At 38.1% G+C, this 16,832-nt stretch overlaps 2 protein-coding genes across 2 annotated transcripts; one reads left to right on the top strand and one right to left on the bottom strand.

Annotated features, from left to right (window-relative positions):
* The first annotated feature begins 2,525 nt into the window (after nt 1–2,525).
* LOC117991114 (cytidine deaminase-like) lies at nt 2,526–4,937 on the top strand. Its single transcript, XM_034978669.2, has 2 exons — nt 2,526–2,656; nt 3,105–4,937. Exons 1-2 carry the CDS (start codon nt 2,620–2,622, stop codon nt 3,536–3,538), a joined length of 471 nt encoding a protein of 156 aa, XP_034834560.1. The 5' UTR covers nt 2,526–2,619; the 3' UTR covers nt 3,539–4,937.
* LOC117991084 (serine/threonine-protein kinase mTor-like) lies at nt 4,803–16,035 on the bottom strand. The gene is made up of 11 exons (XM_034978627.2): nt 15,555–16,035; nt 14,561–15,322; nt 11,444–14,022; nt 11,211–11,374; nt 10,826–11,111; nt 9,002–10,743; nt 8,762–8,921; nt 8,245–8,460; nt 7,672–8,043; nt 6,989–7,303; nt 4,803–6,448 (listed from the first exon to the last, which is right to left on the bottom strand). The coding sequence occupies exons 1-11, from the start codon at nt 15,778–15,780 to the stop codon at nt 6,014–6,016; spliced, it is 7,257 nt and encodes a 2,418-aa protein (XP_034834518.1). The 5' UTR covers nt 15,781–16,035; the 3' UTR covers nt 4,803–6,013.
* Between the last annotated feature and the right edge of the window lie 797 nt (nt 16,036–16,832).

Raw genomic sequence — 16,832 nt, 5'->3', positions numbered from 1 at the left:
AGTAATAATTTTAATGTAGAGAGTGGTATAGGTATATTCCTTGTTTAATATATATACTATAGTAACATCATCCTTAATAACCTTAGTTAAACGTTGATCATTTTCTAATACTAATGTATACCAAAGATTTACTAATAGTTAAAAGAGGTCGAGGCAAAGTATTATTTTATGCAGGAAACCAATGTTTTAAAATTAGGGACGACCGTAATGGCAATGGCTATTGGAGGTGTAAACCAAGGAAGATACCTACTACTCTCTAACGAAAATGTCGTGGATCTCTAACTGTTTCGGTTGTAAGTACCTACATTATTTTTGTATAAGTAAATTAAATTCAACCCTTTTAGTACCTTCGGTGGTCAGAGTAAGTGGAGAGAGTCGTGGTTATGTGTACGACAACGGTCTTCACTGCGCCTCTTGCGATCTCTCTCTAGCGGCTCCTACAGATCACAATGCGAGAGCACTTGATACTTTAGAATTCCTTATTTTCATTTCTGTTCTATCAAACTAGGTTATTCCAGGTCTACTATACTAATTTTGAGGCCTGATATTTTTTTGAATTTCCATTTCTACTTTCGTTTCCTCAAATTCCCTCCATTATATGAATTCAACTATTTAACTATTAATTCAACTATTTAGTCCCTTCAAACTCTTAAAAGAATTCAGTCGCAGTTGAACTACTGGGAAAAAGTCTCAATAGTTGAACGGATGAACTAATCAGTTGAACTAGTGGAACCGAGCGCGAGTAGGTAGACTGGAACTTTTGGACACTGGATCTACAAATTAGACTAAGTCAATTATTTTGGAGGAGACCATGCAGGTGATTGGCCGGAATATTTCAGTATTTTTTAATTCCAGGCGACAATAAGGATCCTGCTAAAAGCTTGATCCTTATGTCTTTGATGCCTATTATAGTAGGTATTTTCGATTGTTCATTCAGGGATGTACCCACCATAGAGTTTACAACGAGACACCCTGTCTTATGATTAAGAATCCAATCCAGACTTATAATTAAGAACTTATCAGATCTTTAACTACACCCATGAAAAAAATCACGTCTATCCGTTGCTTTGTTGCGACGTGATTGAAGGACAAACCAACAAACAAACACACTTTCACATAATGGGTATTGATTTTATTATTTCTAAGAACTATAAGTGCCTACGTTTCAATTAGGTACTTCGCTTCTCTAAACAGCAACGTCTGAATTAGACTTCAGCTTTGCCGCGTCATACGAGTAGGTAGATATAATAGCAGTGGCGTGCACAGGAGTTGAAGCCAGGGTATGCATTTAGGTATGAACTTATTTTACGGCAGGTTATAATGAAAAATAAGCATTGATTTATTACAATGAGGGTAAGCAGTGCGTTTATGCCTCTATGAGCTGCACGCCACTGTATAATAGGTACCTAGGTACTTACTACCTTCATCATAGTGGACGACTATTAATTAAGTATTATTAATCGCATTTTCTTTACCTACGTTGTAGGTTTATCTACAACTATTCACTGTACTTGATTCGCTATCTGGTAATCCTTGTAACATTACCTTGACTTTCACCGCAAAACCTTTCAAGTTCGTTCGTTCTCAATTGTTAAGTACACTTCCTTTTTCTTACGATTCTTTGTAAGGTAACATATTGTTATGCATTTATGGTTAATATTAAACTGTATCCGTTTAATCAAAATCGGTTTAGTCCAAATAACTTAAGTAGGAATTACGATATATACCTAAATAGGTACGTGCCTACCTACAAGCACTTAAGTAAAATAATGAATGATCGAGATTCGAGCATTTATGTTACCTATTTAATGATGCGCAATCGGTGTAGTAGGTACAATGTAAGTATTCTGTTGTGTTTACGAATTATTGCGAATAGGGCACGATACGGACTTCGACTACGCACGGCAAATCCTAAGGTTCGGATACCATACCTTTGACGTATCTTGGTCAATTTTCCTTAGAAGGCTATCCAACAGTGAAGAAACAAGTACCTCTCTTTCCGGTGTTTCTTTCATTGCTGAAGAGTGTGGTCCTGGCGAGATGCCCCATGACAGGATTTTTCAAGCTTCTTTTGGAAGCCCTTTTTGCGATGATGAAAATTTTTCGTTTTTAACCGACTTCAAAAAAAGGAGGAGGTTCTCAATTCGTCGGAATCTTTTTGTAGGTAGTCCTTCTGCTGTTAACACCACCTACGTACCAAAGCTACGTACATAGTCGGTGCGGGTTCTCGCTCTTTTGCCCTCTTCTCTAAACTCCCGCAGCGAAAAGAGCGTACCTACCTACCTACTAATAGTGCTGTATGGTCCGTGAACTGTCGTGCATGCTTCTTTTTCCAACAAATTAAAGATTTTCTTCTTCAAAATGATTCCTTTAGGTACCTTTAACTCTACCTAAAATTGTACTTATGAAAGGATATGATTTTTCTTTAAAAGACTTACCTATATAGCTTGTTGACTTCACTTGTGTGGACACCCTAGTCGTATAAGACTTTCAATCATTGAAGCTGCGTATCTAATCAACAATCATTAAACATAATCAGTTGGCCGTCGACCGCTCGCGGAGCTGCACTCCTCTTCCCACGCAATCTTCAATTACGACAGTACGAAAAATTGCGCGCCGATGGACAATTTCCGAGTTGTGGACTTTAATTCTTTAAGTAAGTATTTTTGCTCAATATAACACTTAATTTTAATGCATTTTGTTAACCATAAGTGTAGATTTTTTTTTTCATAAATATTTGATTCAATTTTTGCGCAGGTCATCGTGTTCTCGCAAAATTATAAAGCTAAGTATCTATTTATAAACATGCCTTCAATTACGCGTTGACCTAGTTTCTAATGCTATTGGTAAATAAACAATGATTTGCAATATATTTTGTCGACTAGGTATCTATTGTAAAGAAACTTGTAACATTGTACTTACAGCTGCAAGGCGATGTGTAATAAATTACGATCGACTTTGAATGACCACCTAATCTATTGCGAATCGACTTCGTATCACATACCTACAATACCCTTCAGACATTATCTAATTAATCTTGATTAAGGATTTGTTAATACAATTCAATATAAGTTAGTTACCTACCTTCGTTTAAATGATTACAGGCGAGGTGGTCAAAAATTTAATAAGGGAAGCGGTCGAGATACGAAAGCGAGCTTACTGTCCGTACTCAAACTTCGCCGTTGGAGCCGCGATACTGACTGAAGAGGACTCCAAAGTGTACACAGGGTTTAACATAGAGAACTCTACGTTGTCGCCGAGTATATGCGCCGAAAGGGCGGCCGTTCCCAGGGCCGTTTGTGACGGTTATTTAAAATTCAAAATGGTGGCGGTTGCCGCTCATCAACATGACTCGTACACAGCGCCCTGTGGGGTGTGCAGGCAAACCCTTAGCGAATTTCGCGGATCGGACGGCGACATGGACATTTACCTCTGCAAACCAACTATGGATCAGGTTTTGTGCACGAAGCTATCTCGATTGCTGCCGCTATCTTTTGTTAGTTATAAAAAAGACAGTGTAATTAATAATTGTAAATAACAAATAATTAATCAAATATGCCATAATACTGGAGGAGCGGCATATAAGAGCTGGGCGATATTTTTACGAAAACACATCTTCCCTACTTATCTATTTCATTCACACTATGAATCTTCTGATTGATTAGACTTATTAGATTGTCCTAAAACTAGCGTCATAAATGAAGATAGGATTAATATTACTGGTTGACTGAAACAAGGTTCAATGACTAATATTAAAAAAATTGCGATGATAGCCTAGTGATTAAGACTCTTCTCGGGAGGGTGCGTGGTTCGATTCCGAGCACGCACCTGTAACTTTTCGGAGTTATATGCGTTTTTTAAGGCATGCTTTCACGATGGAAGAAAATATCGTGAGGATTCCGAGTTCTCCATAATGTTCTCAAAGAATGTGTGAAGTCTACCAATCCGCACTTTGCCAGTGCAGCGCGGCTGACTATGGCCAAACTCTTCTCATTCTAAGAGGGGATTCGTGCTCAATAGTTAGCAGACCATGGGATGATGATGATGATAATATAAAAAACTGGCGGTGTGTATGTTCCGTAGTCACAATCCTCGAAAAAGAGATATAACTCCTTAACCTGTAAGCCTTACTTAGCCATGATAGTTTTCCTTTAAAATTGATTATATATACTACTGCTGTGATTTTTTTCACGTTCCTATATACCTACTACCATTTGGCTGATAGAGGGGGCGGGGGGGACACTTGACTCTAATAAAAATTAGCACTTTAAAACATCATATTTTACAAATGGATCTAGAAATCGAAAAATGATGTTCCCACACCTACAGTATTTTTAAAAGACCTATTCAACGATACCTCACACTATGGGGTAGACGAGAAAAAATATTCATCCCCACTTTACATGTAAGGGAACTACCCTAAAAAAATATTTATCACAATTTTATTTCACCACTTTAATAATAATAATAATAATCATCTTTATTTCAAATATTACATCCATTTCGTTAATAATAAAAACTTAACTTTGTCGGCGTGATTAAAATTTTTACCCATCCCAAATCACAGATTTCTAGCACTAATAGTCTCTGAGATTAACCGAGGACGGACGGACGGACATGGCGAAACTATAAGGGTTTCTTGCTTACTACGGAACCCTAAAAACGTCATTATTCAGGGCATTGCATGTTCTAGTAATATGACATCTCTCTGTAAATAACAATAATGAATGTAGTGTTGAACAATGGATACAAAGATAGTTGGTGAAAGGCAAAGATGTTGGCGACGTGAAAAATAAAGACAGTTCAATAATAACTTGTTTATTATGATTAAATACCTTATTGTAATTATGTTTTACATCATACATAACGATATATTACAGTTTACACTTGTATTTGCACAGTATTAAATATAAGAGAAATTAAATAAGAGAAGATCACCTACAATAGTTTCATTATTCTGGGGAATCCCCGGGTGAAAGTCTTATTTTATCGTATCAAAAGATGAGACGAATTGTCGACATACCCACCAACTTTCTTAGAGTGTTTTGTTTGAATTACAATAGGTACTAGGAAGCTTAGTGGAAGGCAAAGGCTTCGTTCCGCTCGGGGCTCCGCTCCGCTCAGCCATTTCCCGCTCATTTTACCCTTTCGCAGTGGAAGGCGGGTATAATGCGTAAAAAATGAGTTTTCACACGTCATTTTCATAGCCCCCACGGGATTTTTAAAAACCTAAATCCACGCGGACGAAGTTGCGGGCATCATCTAGTCTAGTATCTCATATATTTTTAACCGAAGTCTATTTTGTAGTGTAGGAATAGGAACTTATTATTTTGTTGTATAAACAATACTGACAGGCGATATGAGTTTTTGCTGCTTTATGAATATGTAGCCTGACAAGAAAAATAATAAACCTGCTCTGGGGGCGCCACTTTTGCATTTCTCATTGCTTCCAATAGGTACAGTACGCGGCCGAAAGTAATGTACATTGGCCTTTAGAATGACATTTCGGCTTTGTAGAGCGTTGTCTCTGTCACTCATACCTACATGACGTTTTGTTGGTCTCAACGACAGAGACAGTGCTCTACAAATTTGCTATCTCCTTCTAAAGGTCGATGTACATTACTTTCAGCTGCGTCCTGTACTAGTCTAAAGTCTAGTATAGGTAAATTAGTTTCACTAGTTTTCCGCAACATGGCAAAGTTTTCATTTTAATAGTCAGGCTATAATTATTTAGATCTGTATTTTTTGAATTAGATCAGTGCATAGGAGCCCTTAATGTTAGTTTAATAAGCACTCTACGGTTGAGATCTATAGAGCGTACTTTGACTTTGCTCAGACTTAAGACACTGTTAAAACGAGACAGCGTTATATCTCAGGCATAAATCTGTCTCGTTTTAACTGAAACTTAATTTTGAGCAAAGTCAAAGTGCAGTTTATAGATCTTAGCCAGGCAAGTATCCTGGCCACTGTTTCACGTACAAAACATTTTTATTACAAAAACTGATGTCACAGTTCACCAAAACGGACACCAACCTATGTAGCACTGACACAGATTCTCATTGTTCGTCGCGATTTTAATCAACAGATCGACTTGCTTTGGTACACTTACTACCGCTTCTATATGGGGGAAATCCCTTCCCGTCAACTTATCTCTAATCCGATTTAATATTGCAAGCGCTCGCTTGTTCAGATTAGATTCGGGTGGCATTTCTAAGGACTCATATCGCAGGTGATTTCGACTCCTGCTTGGTAGAGAGTATGAGGAGTCTATGTCCGATGAAAAGGTGGATTCTGTGATAGAATGTTTCTCGTTGTCTATAAGTCTCCAGTTGAGCAGGGGATCGTACACGAATGCCTCTAGCACGGCCATCACACTGTCTCTGTGTTTGTGGAGGACGTGCATTACGGACTCGCACGTGGAACGATATGAGCCTTCTATGCCAGTTACCTGTGAAAAATAATAATGAGTAAATTAATTATTTTTTGAAAACATTTGCACTCGGAGACCAATGCTTGATCTAAGGATCGTTTATTGGTTTACTGGTGTAATAGTAATACATAGTACATCTATTTGTATTTAGGATAAGTAAGTCATAAAATCGCGAACACACTAATAATCTGGTTGACCAGTTTGGCGATAAACATTTTGTTCATAATAATACCTGTACATCAAATTCACAAATTTACTTGACACAAATTCGTACATTGCATAAAAGAGTTAATAGTTTAATTTACCTTGAAACATATTAGAATTGACGCGTTACGTCGCATCAACTCTATTGGAATGTGCTTTAAGCCTGATATACACATAATATAGCCGCCCAAAGGCTACTGAAAATACTGCTTCGTGGTATAATCCTGACAAAAACTCGAGAACTACTCGCTAGATAACAATTCAAGTAAAACTTTTTTAGTAACCTAACGGGACTAGCAGGATACTGTTATTACAGAGTAAAAAGTAACACAGAATCAAAAAACACGGTCTTACCTCCATAGCATTGATTAACATCCGTGTCAATCTGAATGGAATCTTCTCCGGAAACCGTTCTCTAGTCTGTGTGACTTCAAAGCAATCCCCAAAGTCGATGTGCAGTACTTTCCCAGTTACTCTATGCAGCATGATGTTCGAAGGATGTCGGTCGCCCAGCCCCAGGATGTAGCCCACCATGCTCATGACTGCGAGAGAGCGAGTGTAGTTCGTGCGACGCTCGAACCAGGCTTCAGCTGAAGGACTCTTTAGCCATAGGAGTCGGGATAGGTCATTCCCTGGTGTTTGGGATAGCGTGTATTCGAAGACTTCAACCTGAAATTGTATTACTTATGCTTTAGTATGCTCTACTGTTTTTTTAGCTTTTGATTAGCTGTTGTTTAGGCAATCAATCTGGCATCAAATTAATCTGTGAATTTGGTCAGATTAGACGTGTTATGTTTAGAGTAATAGCTGGATAGAAAATTATTGATTTTCCGCTGTTTAATTCCGCAAAAAGAACATATAAAGAAGGATGCTTTATGCTACAAAAAAGATGAAATAGCGAGATTTGTAATCGCATCTGGCCGCATGAATTAGTTCAAAGTGTAAAAATAAATATATTTATCTATGTTACAAAATATTATTGGGGTCAAAATTTCAAAATCTCAGGTTAAACTCTCCATATTTTAATTTATGCATACCTTATGTTTTAACATCAATTTCTGATAATCTGATGCCATCCTCAACATAATCTGCTGCTCAGTATTCAAAGCCATCTTATTTGACTTCTTGTCTCTGTAGTCGCTTATTAGGTTGTACAGTGTATCACATTGGGGCACCCAGCCGATCAAGCCAGAGTTGGGAGACAGAGGTATGACCGCATACCGCTGTATGGCTAGATCGTGTCTGTATGTGTTTGTGTCAGCCTGTAGTAAAGTGTTGACGAGTCCGAACAGTTGCATCACTCGCTCGTCCTGACGTAAGTCTTCGTGGCCTTTGAGTAGGAACATATACTGCTTTCCGTCCGAGCCTTGTATTGTGAGACGGCGTGGGCGTTGTTTGGATTTGATAACCTGTTACCAATATTGAGTTGAGTTCTAATTATTCTGCGGTAATAAATAAAGACCGATAAAACGTTACATAGATATGAGTGACAGAGGCGACGCTCTACAAAGCCGTAATCTCATTTAAAGGTCGATGCACAATATTTCTTTCTACGCGTCGGTGGGTCGCATCACTGACAACTCCTGCAACGCTTCTCTCCTGGTACTTACCCGCAAATGACTATTTATGTGCGCAATACGGATTACACGTTCATCGGGCACATAAGAGCCGGGCACGGCCAGCTCCAGATCCCGGCAGACGTGCAGTCGCCGGCTCACGTACTGCAGCTCCAGCGATGTGTGTGAGCGGAACTGCGCGCCAATACGTCGCACTACGTGACAGTAAAGGTCCCAAGCTTCGTTCAGGTACCGGTCCTCGTTAGTCTCCTGGTAGCGGGCGAACAACTCAATTAGGCACGTCTTAGGAGTCTGACAAAATGGCGGGACGGTAACGAGTAACAACTTCAAATCTGGTAAAGTTACTGTTGGCGCGCCGAAGTCAAATAGTAACAATTATTACTTTCGGTTTTAGAATGGTTTGACAAAAAAATCTACGCTAGAAAAACTCAATGCTTTTTTTAATCGAATGCTGGATGTGATATTGAATCTACAACTTTTGTTATCTTACAGATTTAAACATAAACGACAAATTCTTTGATGCGCAAACACACAACGAAAACTAGTTTACCTTGTACATTTCACACCAGCGTTGTGCTTCCTGCAAATCTCGACCATACATTTGCAGAAATGAAACTTCCTTTAACGTCTCGGGTGGCTGATCGAGCATAGCGTGCATTTTATCAAGAGTCCTAAACATGCCCCTGTAGTCTTTTTCGCTAAAATATAACCTGAAATAGACAATTCACAATACAGGAACATTTATTTCCAAATTATAATTCAAAAGGTGTTAAAATTTTACGGTTGTCACCTTGAGGCATCTTCTAGTGCAGTATAGACTTGATCATGCCATAACATGGCAATTTTGATCAATTCCTCGGATATAATTTCAGCTTCGTTGACGAGTTTTTGCGAATGAGTACACATAGTTCTCAAAATATAATTTGCGGCATTCTTTCGTGTAACAAAAGACGACTTCGTGGCAACAGTCAAAGGATAGACCAAAGCCTGAGGGTGTAATTTGCTAATATCAATGAGCAAAATATGGACCAATTTAGCCACTAGGCTCCTCGGTGAATCTATCCTAGCTATGAGTTGCGGTATCACTTGTAACCATATTTTGACATCGATTTGTCTGATACCTTCGAACAAAGCGTCATATACAGCAGGATGATGTCCGTGGTCGAACCACAAAGTGAGAAGTCTTAACGTGTCTTGCAAAGAACTTCCGTTTGACAGACTGATGGATTTGAAGAATCCTTTAATGGCAGGTATGGTATACGTGTTAATGAATTCCGCCCGTGACACCTTCTTCTCGCTGGAACCGCCAGCTAAACTACTCTCCGACATATTGTCTTGTTGCTTATAGAACAGGACAGTCTCAAAATTCATACACGCCCAAGCGTGACAGGCTTTGTACCACTCTGGGGCAAGATTTATCGCTGCATCATAGTTTCTCAATATTTCCGGTATCGACAATTCATTGATTTCTTGAAGAGACTCGCTCCAAGAACCCAACTTCAAGTGACAGCGTGCTAGCAAGCGACAGTGGTCTTCGCTTTCTGGTTCGGAGGTGTCCACGAATCTTTGCAACACATCGTAAGCATAGCGTTTATTTCCCGCGTCCCACAAATTTTTGCTATAGGATAAAACGATTCTTGGATCTTGGTTCCGTAAAAGCACGTCAGAATTAGACATCGGATCGCAACCTAATACCGTGAGAACTACTTTGTGTGCTTGGTTAACGGCACCTGTCTTTCTGCACAAGGACGCAAACTTTAACCAAGTTTGAAAGTCTTCCCGGGGTGTCATAACCAAAGTCCGAATTTGAAGCATTCTACGCCAATCTTCGACTAAACGCTGCCCGCCTTGCAACCTCGTCCACCATGTTCTATGAATGATACCTCTTCTCTCTTCGACAAGCTTGTATGTAACCACTTCCTCCAATTCAGTCAACAACTGAGCGTTTACCAAAGCCCCGTACGCCCTCTGATAGCTTTCACCGACTACGGCTGACAACTCTGCATCTAATAAACTTCTTGCAGTATCAACGTAATGTCTCGATTCCGACCAATGTCCTTCATGAATCGACAAAATGGCTCTGTAAAATGCTCCATCTTGAGTATCATCTGGAATACAGTCCACATATTTTTTCATAGAATCCCACTCTTGCAAACCCCAAGACGCCGCGGCAGCAATTTTCGCGGATTTCTTTTTTAAGTCTTCGTTCATAGAATCCCAATCTTCTGCAGTTATGGTATAGAGCTTGCGCCATTCTCCCAAAGCTTCTAAACATCTCATCATTCCCAATTTTGATTCACAATCTTGAGGTTCTTCTTCCAACTGTTTGTTGTAAAGTTCCAATGCCTGATCCCAGTTATGCAGTTTCTCGTACCACCGCACGTGAACACTCAGGGAACAATCACCATTCTTTTTCTGTGATATCACTTTTTCAATTAATCCATTCGCGGATTCTTTTTGTTGTAATTTGTTGTTTATATGTATAAGCGCCTCGACTACTTGAGTGGTGGGATTTCGTCGATATTCTTCTTCCTGCGAAAATTGATTTAAAACCAAATCATAAGTAACCATTCATAAATTTGATAAAAACAGCTTGAAATATAAGATAAAATACCTTGTAATAAAGTGCTTTTGCGTAAGCCCGGCAAGTTATAGCAGTATCACCAAGTACTTTAATGGATATGGGCAGCGCGCCTTTCTCACAATGTTCCAGAAACTCCGCCAGGTTAAGGACAACTAATGCAAGTTCCGGAGCATCGGGAACTCTGAGCACTCGCTCCAATGACGTCACAAGTTCATTGCGAGACTGTTCGCCCAACTCTGTCCAACACGACATAAAGGCCGCATTGAATAAGTCACTCGCTAGTTGTGGATAGTTTTGGGCTAAACTCGAACAAGCTCTGTAAGAAAATATATACGATTCACGTTTACCGTTTAATTGGGAATTTAGCTGGGAAAATAAATAGCCTTTTTGGTCAATACTATATTTATTTTATTACCTTATTGCAGGGCTGTTAGACTCTGTCAGGAAGCCAACGCTTAGCTGTCGCAGCCATTCTAACCAGTCTTCTTTTGATACAACATTATTCACCATCCAACATTTTCGGAGTTTTTCAACATTGAGTGCCAACTTTTGGATTGTTTGAGGATCGTTATTGACCACCTATAGACAATTTCCAATCAATATTAATGCTAAAAGAATTAATTTCATGGCTAAGGACACACTACTTACATTCTTCTTTAGATTTCGTATTCGTAATCTTGTTTCGTCCAGATAGTCATCGTCTGAGGCTAAAGTGGAAATGACCTGCAGTCTAGTTACTAATACGATATAATTTGGACATTGTATTTTATGCTTGACCAATATTCTGTCTATTGAAGCTATGTAGTCTATGTATTCGCGTCCCAATTGAACGATTAGAGCACATAGGGTGTTCATAGCCGTTTGTTGTAGAGATGGACTGTTTTCCAAAACCTTGGCCAATGCTTGGATTATCATCGCCGAATAGGGTTTAAAGTATAAATACATGGCCAAATGTTCAATGGTTTCCATCGCCAGTTTGGATATCGAAGTCGGTATATTCCTTCCGTCAAAGAGCCCTGTTATAGCCGGTACAACCGATAAAAGAACATCGTCTAAATTATTTTCGAATTTCTGGATGGCTAGTAGTAACTTCTCGGTTAAAATTTTATCCTTGCTTTTATCATTTTTTAAAACCCTCAATATATTTGGTAGTATTTTTCGTAGGTATATTTTAAATTCAGTACCAATAGCTACTGTTATGTGCTCGACCAGTAATATGAGTGTTGGTTGCAGTGGACTGTCTGGAGTCCAATATTCCCTGATGAGATCAAATATATCCTCTAAATACGCTCTTATGTGGATTTTAACAACAGAAATAAGCAATGCCAACTGATTGAACAAAAATTCCCTGAAATTTTGATTGTCTGTTGATCGGATGACGTATAAAAGACTCGGAGTAACACGGGAGATATATGGCACGCATTTAATACCCAGAGTTTGGAAGATATAGGTGACAGAATGAACTACACTGGTATGGTGTTGAGCAAGTAGAGGATCGCGAAGTATACGCATCAACGAAGTTACTGCGATTGCTGGGTAGAACTCGTCCAGAACTAACGGCGACATACTAACAAGCATTTCACTTATATTAGTATCGAAAGTATCATTTGCCGACGTGTCAGGCACAGGAATTAAGGTAGAGGTTGTTTGAAAATCAATCAGGCCTTGGTTAACTCTGTGTTTATATGGATCCAGGGCACCCAAGAGACCCAGAACACGAATAGTTTCCCTTCTATCTACAGGATGTTGTTCAGTCTTTAAGAAATTCAGTAGCATATCCATAAGATTGGGATATTGCATATATGGCGTCACTACGTAACCAATCGCTCCGATGATTTGACCAAAGGACCATAATGCCACACTTTTCTTTTCAGGTTGATTGGGATCCGACAATATTTCTATCTGGATCGACATAAGATCTGGCAACCACTGTATAAGGGCATTGCCTCCGCCGTGTATCTCCGCCAGATCTCCTATAGACTTCAAAATTATAGATATCATAGTTGAATTTGTTTCATCTTCTTTCAATTTAGGTATGAGCACTTTCAAAATCGTATCTACAAACTGTTGCGTCAGCCGCGGAGCGTGCGATATGATGTTGTTCACCATCCTGAGAGACTGCTCCTTATTGCGAGCTGATTCTGAATACTGTAACTCCATTAAAATTTGTACGAATAATTGCCGCAGAATTGGCGTAGTGTAACTCGGATTTATATTGCTCAACCTTCCTGTGACGCATAAAGCCAATTCACTCACGTCGGTGTTTGAATCATTGATGGCAACAAACAGGCAACTTAAATGGTCCTCGACAGCTAAATATTTGTCAAATATTGGATTCGTAAAAATTTCGAGCACCTTGTATCGTATTTCTTGATCGAAATCAGAGCGACCGATAGATAAAAGTTTGCCAAGAGATTCATCAATTAAAGAATTCAAAGTTCGCGAATTGGTGACTGAACATCGTTCAATGGCTTTGATGAGCAATTTGGCTACAGTTTTTACTGCTTCTAATCTCACATCCTGCTGCTCATATTGTAGGTAATGATCAGTACATCTTCTGATGAACGACATCAGAGTATTGTTCCACTCAAAGTCAAATGTACCAAGAGTATGTAATGCTAAGACTAATTTTACAGCATCATGTGGTTCCACCAACAAAGCTTTTGATAGTGCATGCACAGAAGGTGATTCTACACTGCTGGAGATATAAGGCTTCTTCCTCAATATCAGAGACAAGATATTGAGTAATCTATCTGTAATTTCATTTTTCAGTGATGGAACTTTTTGACTCAGCTCTTTAAAGCAGGTTGTCAACTGTGAGCTCAGTCCAGTGGCACACATTGGGTCAAGAAGCTCTTTTATTTCATTCGCTACATTTTCTTTCATTGCAATACCAAGTAGAGTAACACAATGAAACAAAGGTGTATCTATTCCAATTTTTTTTCTTGGTACATCTTTGAGTGGAAAAGTTTGTTTTATAATTTCTATAATTCTAGGCAGGTACTGTTTAATATCGTCTTCAACTGCTATGCAAATAAGACCTAATGTTGTGAAAGCCATAGCTTTTTCTTTTTCTCTGCCTCTCAAAAAAGTTATTAAATGATTGATGGTAGATTTAAGATGTTTTTTTGCAAATGCTTCTCTGTTGAATGCTACTAATCTTGGTATCACTAAAAGAAGCATCTGATGAACACTGTGAGATCTTGATATCTGCTGTGCCATGACATCTAAAAGTATGAGAAACAATCATACAATTTAATATACAGAACTATGGACGTTTTACATAACACTGATTGGTTTTTACACTATTGTACCCAATTTAAATCATTAGTTGTTTTAATCAGTAACGCATTGAGCAAATGCAGCACATAGAATATACACTGCTAAAATTATATTAGAAATAGGAACCGTAAAATACTTAATTAAGATAAATGCACAAAATTAAATTATCATCATCTAAACCAATGACTGACTCACTTTTGAGCATGTATCTCAGAATGAGAAGGATTTAGCCGATAGTCCATCAAGCTGGCTAAGAGCAGATTTGCAAACTTCATATGCTTTTGAGAACATTCAGACATTGGAGAACTTTTACGTATGCAGGTTTCTTCACAATGTTTTCCTTCATTGTTAAAGCAAGTGATATTTAACTGCTTAAAACGCTCATAGCTCTAAGGTTTAGACGTGCGTGCTTATGACTTAAACCCGGATCCTACAAGTAAGAGGCAAGCTTAACAACCAGGCTATAAAAAAAAATTAACTCACCCACAGATATTTTATCATACTTTTCCATTAATAACTTCTTGCAAATTGACGATTCCAAAATAATGACATGCTGATTTTTATCATCGTAATGGTATGACAATGAGCCATACAGTTTCGGGTTAAATGAAGACATCTCATCAGAAGTTTCCTGTTCTGAATCAAGCTTCTGCATGAGGCCAGTGTATTTTTTCTCCCAATTGGAATTTGAACAACGGAACAGTTCGTTCAAAATTAATAATCCACCATGTACATGTTCATCTCTGCTCATAAATCTTTCTCTCATTGGGTCAGAAAAAGAAGACATGGACTCCTCATAGCATTGAATGTACCAGTGAGCCTTGTTGCTCTGTTCTGGTATTTCCCTCTGAGACGTCACTACAAAAGCAGCTCTGATGGCTTTGGCTGCAGCTTCTCTTATCTGCTCTTTAGGATCTCGCATTGCTGTCATGATATAGTTAAAAAAGCTATTGATATGCTGAAAAAAGAATGATGGCATAGCAATAGCCAATTCTCTTAAAATGAGACAAGCTGACAGTCTTTTCCCCTCGTTTCTTTCCCCAGTTAGCCATTCAAATGCTCTTTTTATCTCCATTTCTACATATTCCCCACGTTTTATGCCCAGTGATGTTGCCATTCGTCCCATCGTCTTTGCCGCTAGTTCTAAAATATTTATATCATTCGATGGGAATATGTTTCTCAAGTAATGAGCATAGCGAGTTATTCTTGTTTTATTTGCTTCAGAGTCACTGCTAATAAGACAAACTGGAATAAAAAATCATTATTATCTAATGATAATTATTTATTTATTCTTTATTTTCTAGATAAAATTGATTTACATTAATGATTTTTATTTTGTACTATTCCATTTTCAGGTATGAGTTATGATGTAAGCCAAGGACGCACTGTATTTTGAATAATAGTAGGTACTTGATGAGAGGTTCTTTTATAAATTATAAGATTTATTACCAAATATAAACATAAAATAATTTATTACCAATAGTCAAAATTCCCGCTTTTTTGTCGTTGCTATCGTAGCTTGAAGTCATTATATGAATTTGTTGACTGAATTCATCCAGGACTTGAATTAAAGCTTCCTGGGGCATCTCTCGCAGGTCGAGCTTAGCAAAGTTCTGGAGCTCTCGAATTGCTTTATGTCGGGTTTCAGTGTGACGAGACTTTAGGCCCACAATCAAATCAGGTACTAATTGACTATTCGTCATCTTGATTTTGTATAACTTTTATGATCCACAAAAACAAACAGAAATGTGGAAACAATACTATTTTAAGACTACTTTAGCCACAGTACATTGTAAACATTTTTATCGTTTTCAACATACTTCACATAATTTATTGCGCACTATGATTGTCCATAAATTAGTAATTATTTCACAAACAATATTATAACTATTTAAGCGATCAAAATGTAAACAATAAACAAATTGCAAATTGAAAACATGCGGCCATATTAAAGAGTTGTCAAATGTCAAGTGTCGGTGTGATGGATGGTGTCATGGTGTCAAGTGCATGCAAGCATGGTATCTACTCTGTGGTCAACAATTAAACCATAGATGAGCTGAATGAATGAATGGAATAATTATGCAAATGTATAATTTAATTAAAAATAAATCAATTTCAAATCATATTTTCAGGAAAAGATCAAAAAATTGCAGAAATAATTTTTTTTTTTTTTTTTTATTCAGATACAAGTTAGCCCTTGACTGCAATCTCACCTGGTGGTAAGTGATGATGCAGTCTAAGATGATAGCGGGCTAACCTGGAAGGGGTATGGCAGTTTTTTTTTATTAAACCCATACCCCTTTGGTTTCTACACGGCATCGTACCGGAACGCTAAATCGCTTGGCGGCACGGCTTTGCCGGTAGGGTGGTAACTAGCCACGGCCTAAGCCTCCCACCAGACCAGACCAGAAATTTAGAAATTATAAAATTCCAAACCCCTGCCAGGAATCGAACCCGGGACCTCCCACTATTAAGACCACAGCGCTCACCACTGCGCCAGGGAGGTTAAAAGTTATTTATTTATTTATTTTATTTATTTTATTTATTTTATTTATTTTATATCTAATTAGAACGGCAGTGCCACTTACACTAACTAGATGATTAATAATAAATTTAAATACAAATAAAGGTACAAGAAAAAAGACATAAAATACAAAACGATAAAAGATCAAAGAATTTTGAATATGTACGCTGAGAACATTGAATGACATATTCATGCAATGCTCTCAGCGTACTTCAGTAACTCCCGAACCAG

Source organism: Maniola hyperantus, chromosome 19 (assembly GCF_902806685.2).
Source record: "Maniola hyperantus chromosome 19, iAphHyp1.2, whole genome shotgun sequence".
Taxonomy (NCBI): Eukaryota; Metazoa; Arthropoda; class Insecta; order Lepidoptera; family Nymphalidae; genus Maniola; species Maniola hyperantus.
This window is presented reverse-complemented; position numbering and strand designations above follow the sequence as displayed.

Excerpts from the sequence above, each read along its gene's own strand:
- LOC117991114 (XM_034978669.2), top strand. The coding sequence starts at position 2,620 with ATGGACAATTTCCGAGTTGTGGACTTTAATTCTTTAA. Across the intron at positions 2,657-3,104 it reads TGTGGACTTTAATTCTTTAA|GCGAGGTGGTCAAAAATTTA; the intron begins GTAAGTATTTTT and ends AAATGATTACAG.
- LOC117991084 (XM_034978627.2), bottom strand. The coding sequence starts at position 15,780 with ATGACGAATAGTCAATTAGTACCTGATTTGATTGTGGGCCTAAAGTCT. Across the intron at positions 11,375-11,443 it reads TACGAAATCTAAAGAAGAAT|GTGGTCAATAACGATCCTCA; the intron begins GTAAGTAGTGTG and ends AATTGTCTATAG. Across the intron at positions 11,112-11,210 it reads TCTAACAGCCCTGCAATAAG|AGCTTGTTCGAGTTTAGCCC; the intron begins GTAATAAAATAA and ends ATTTTCTTACAG.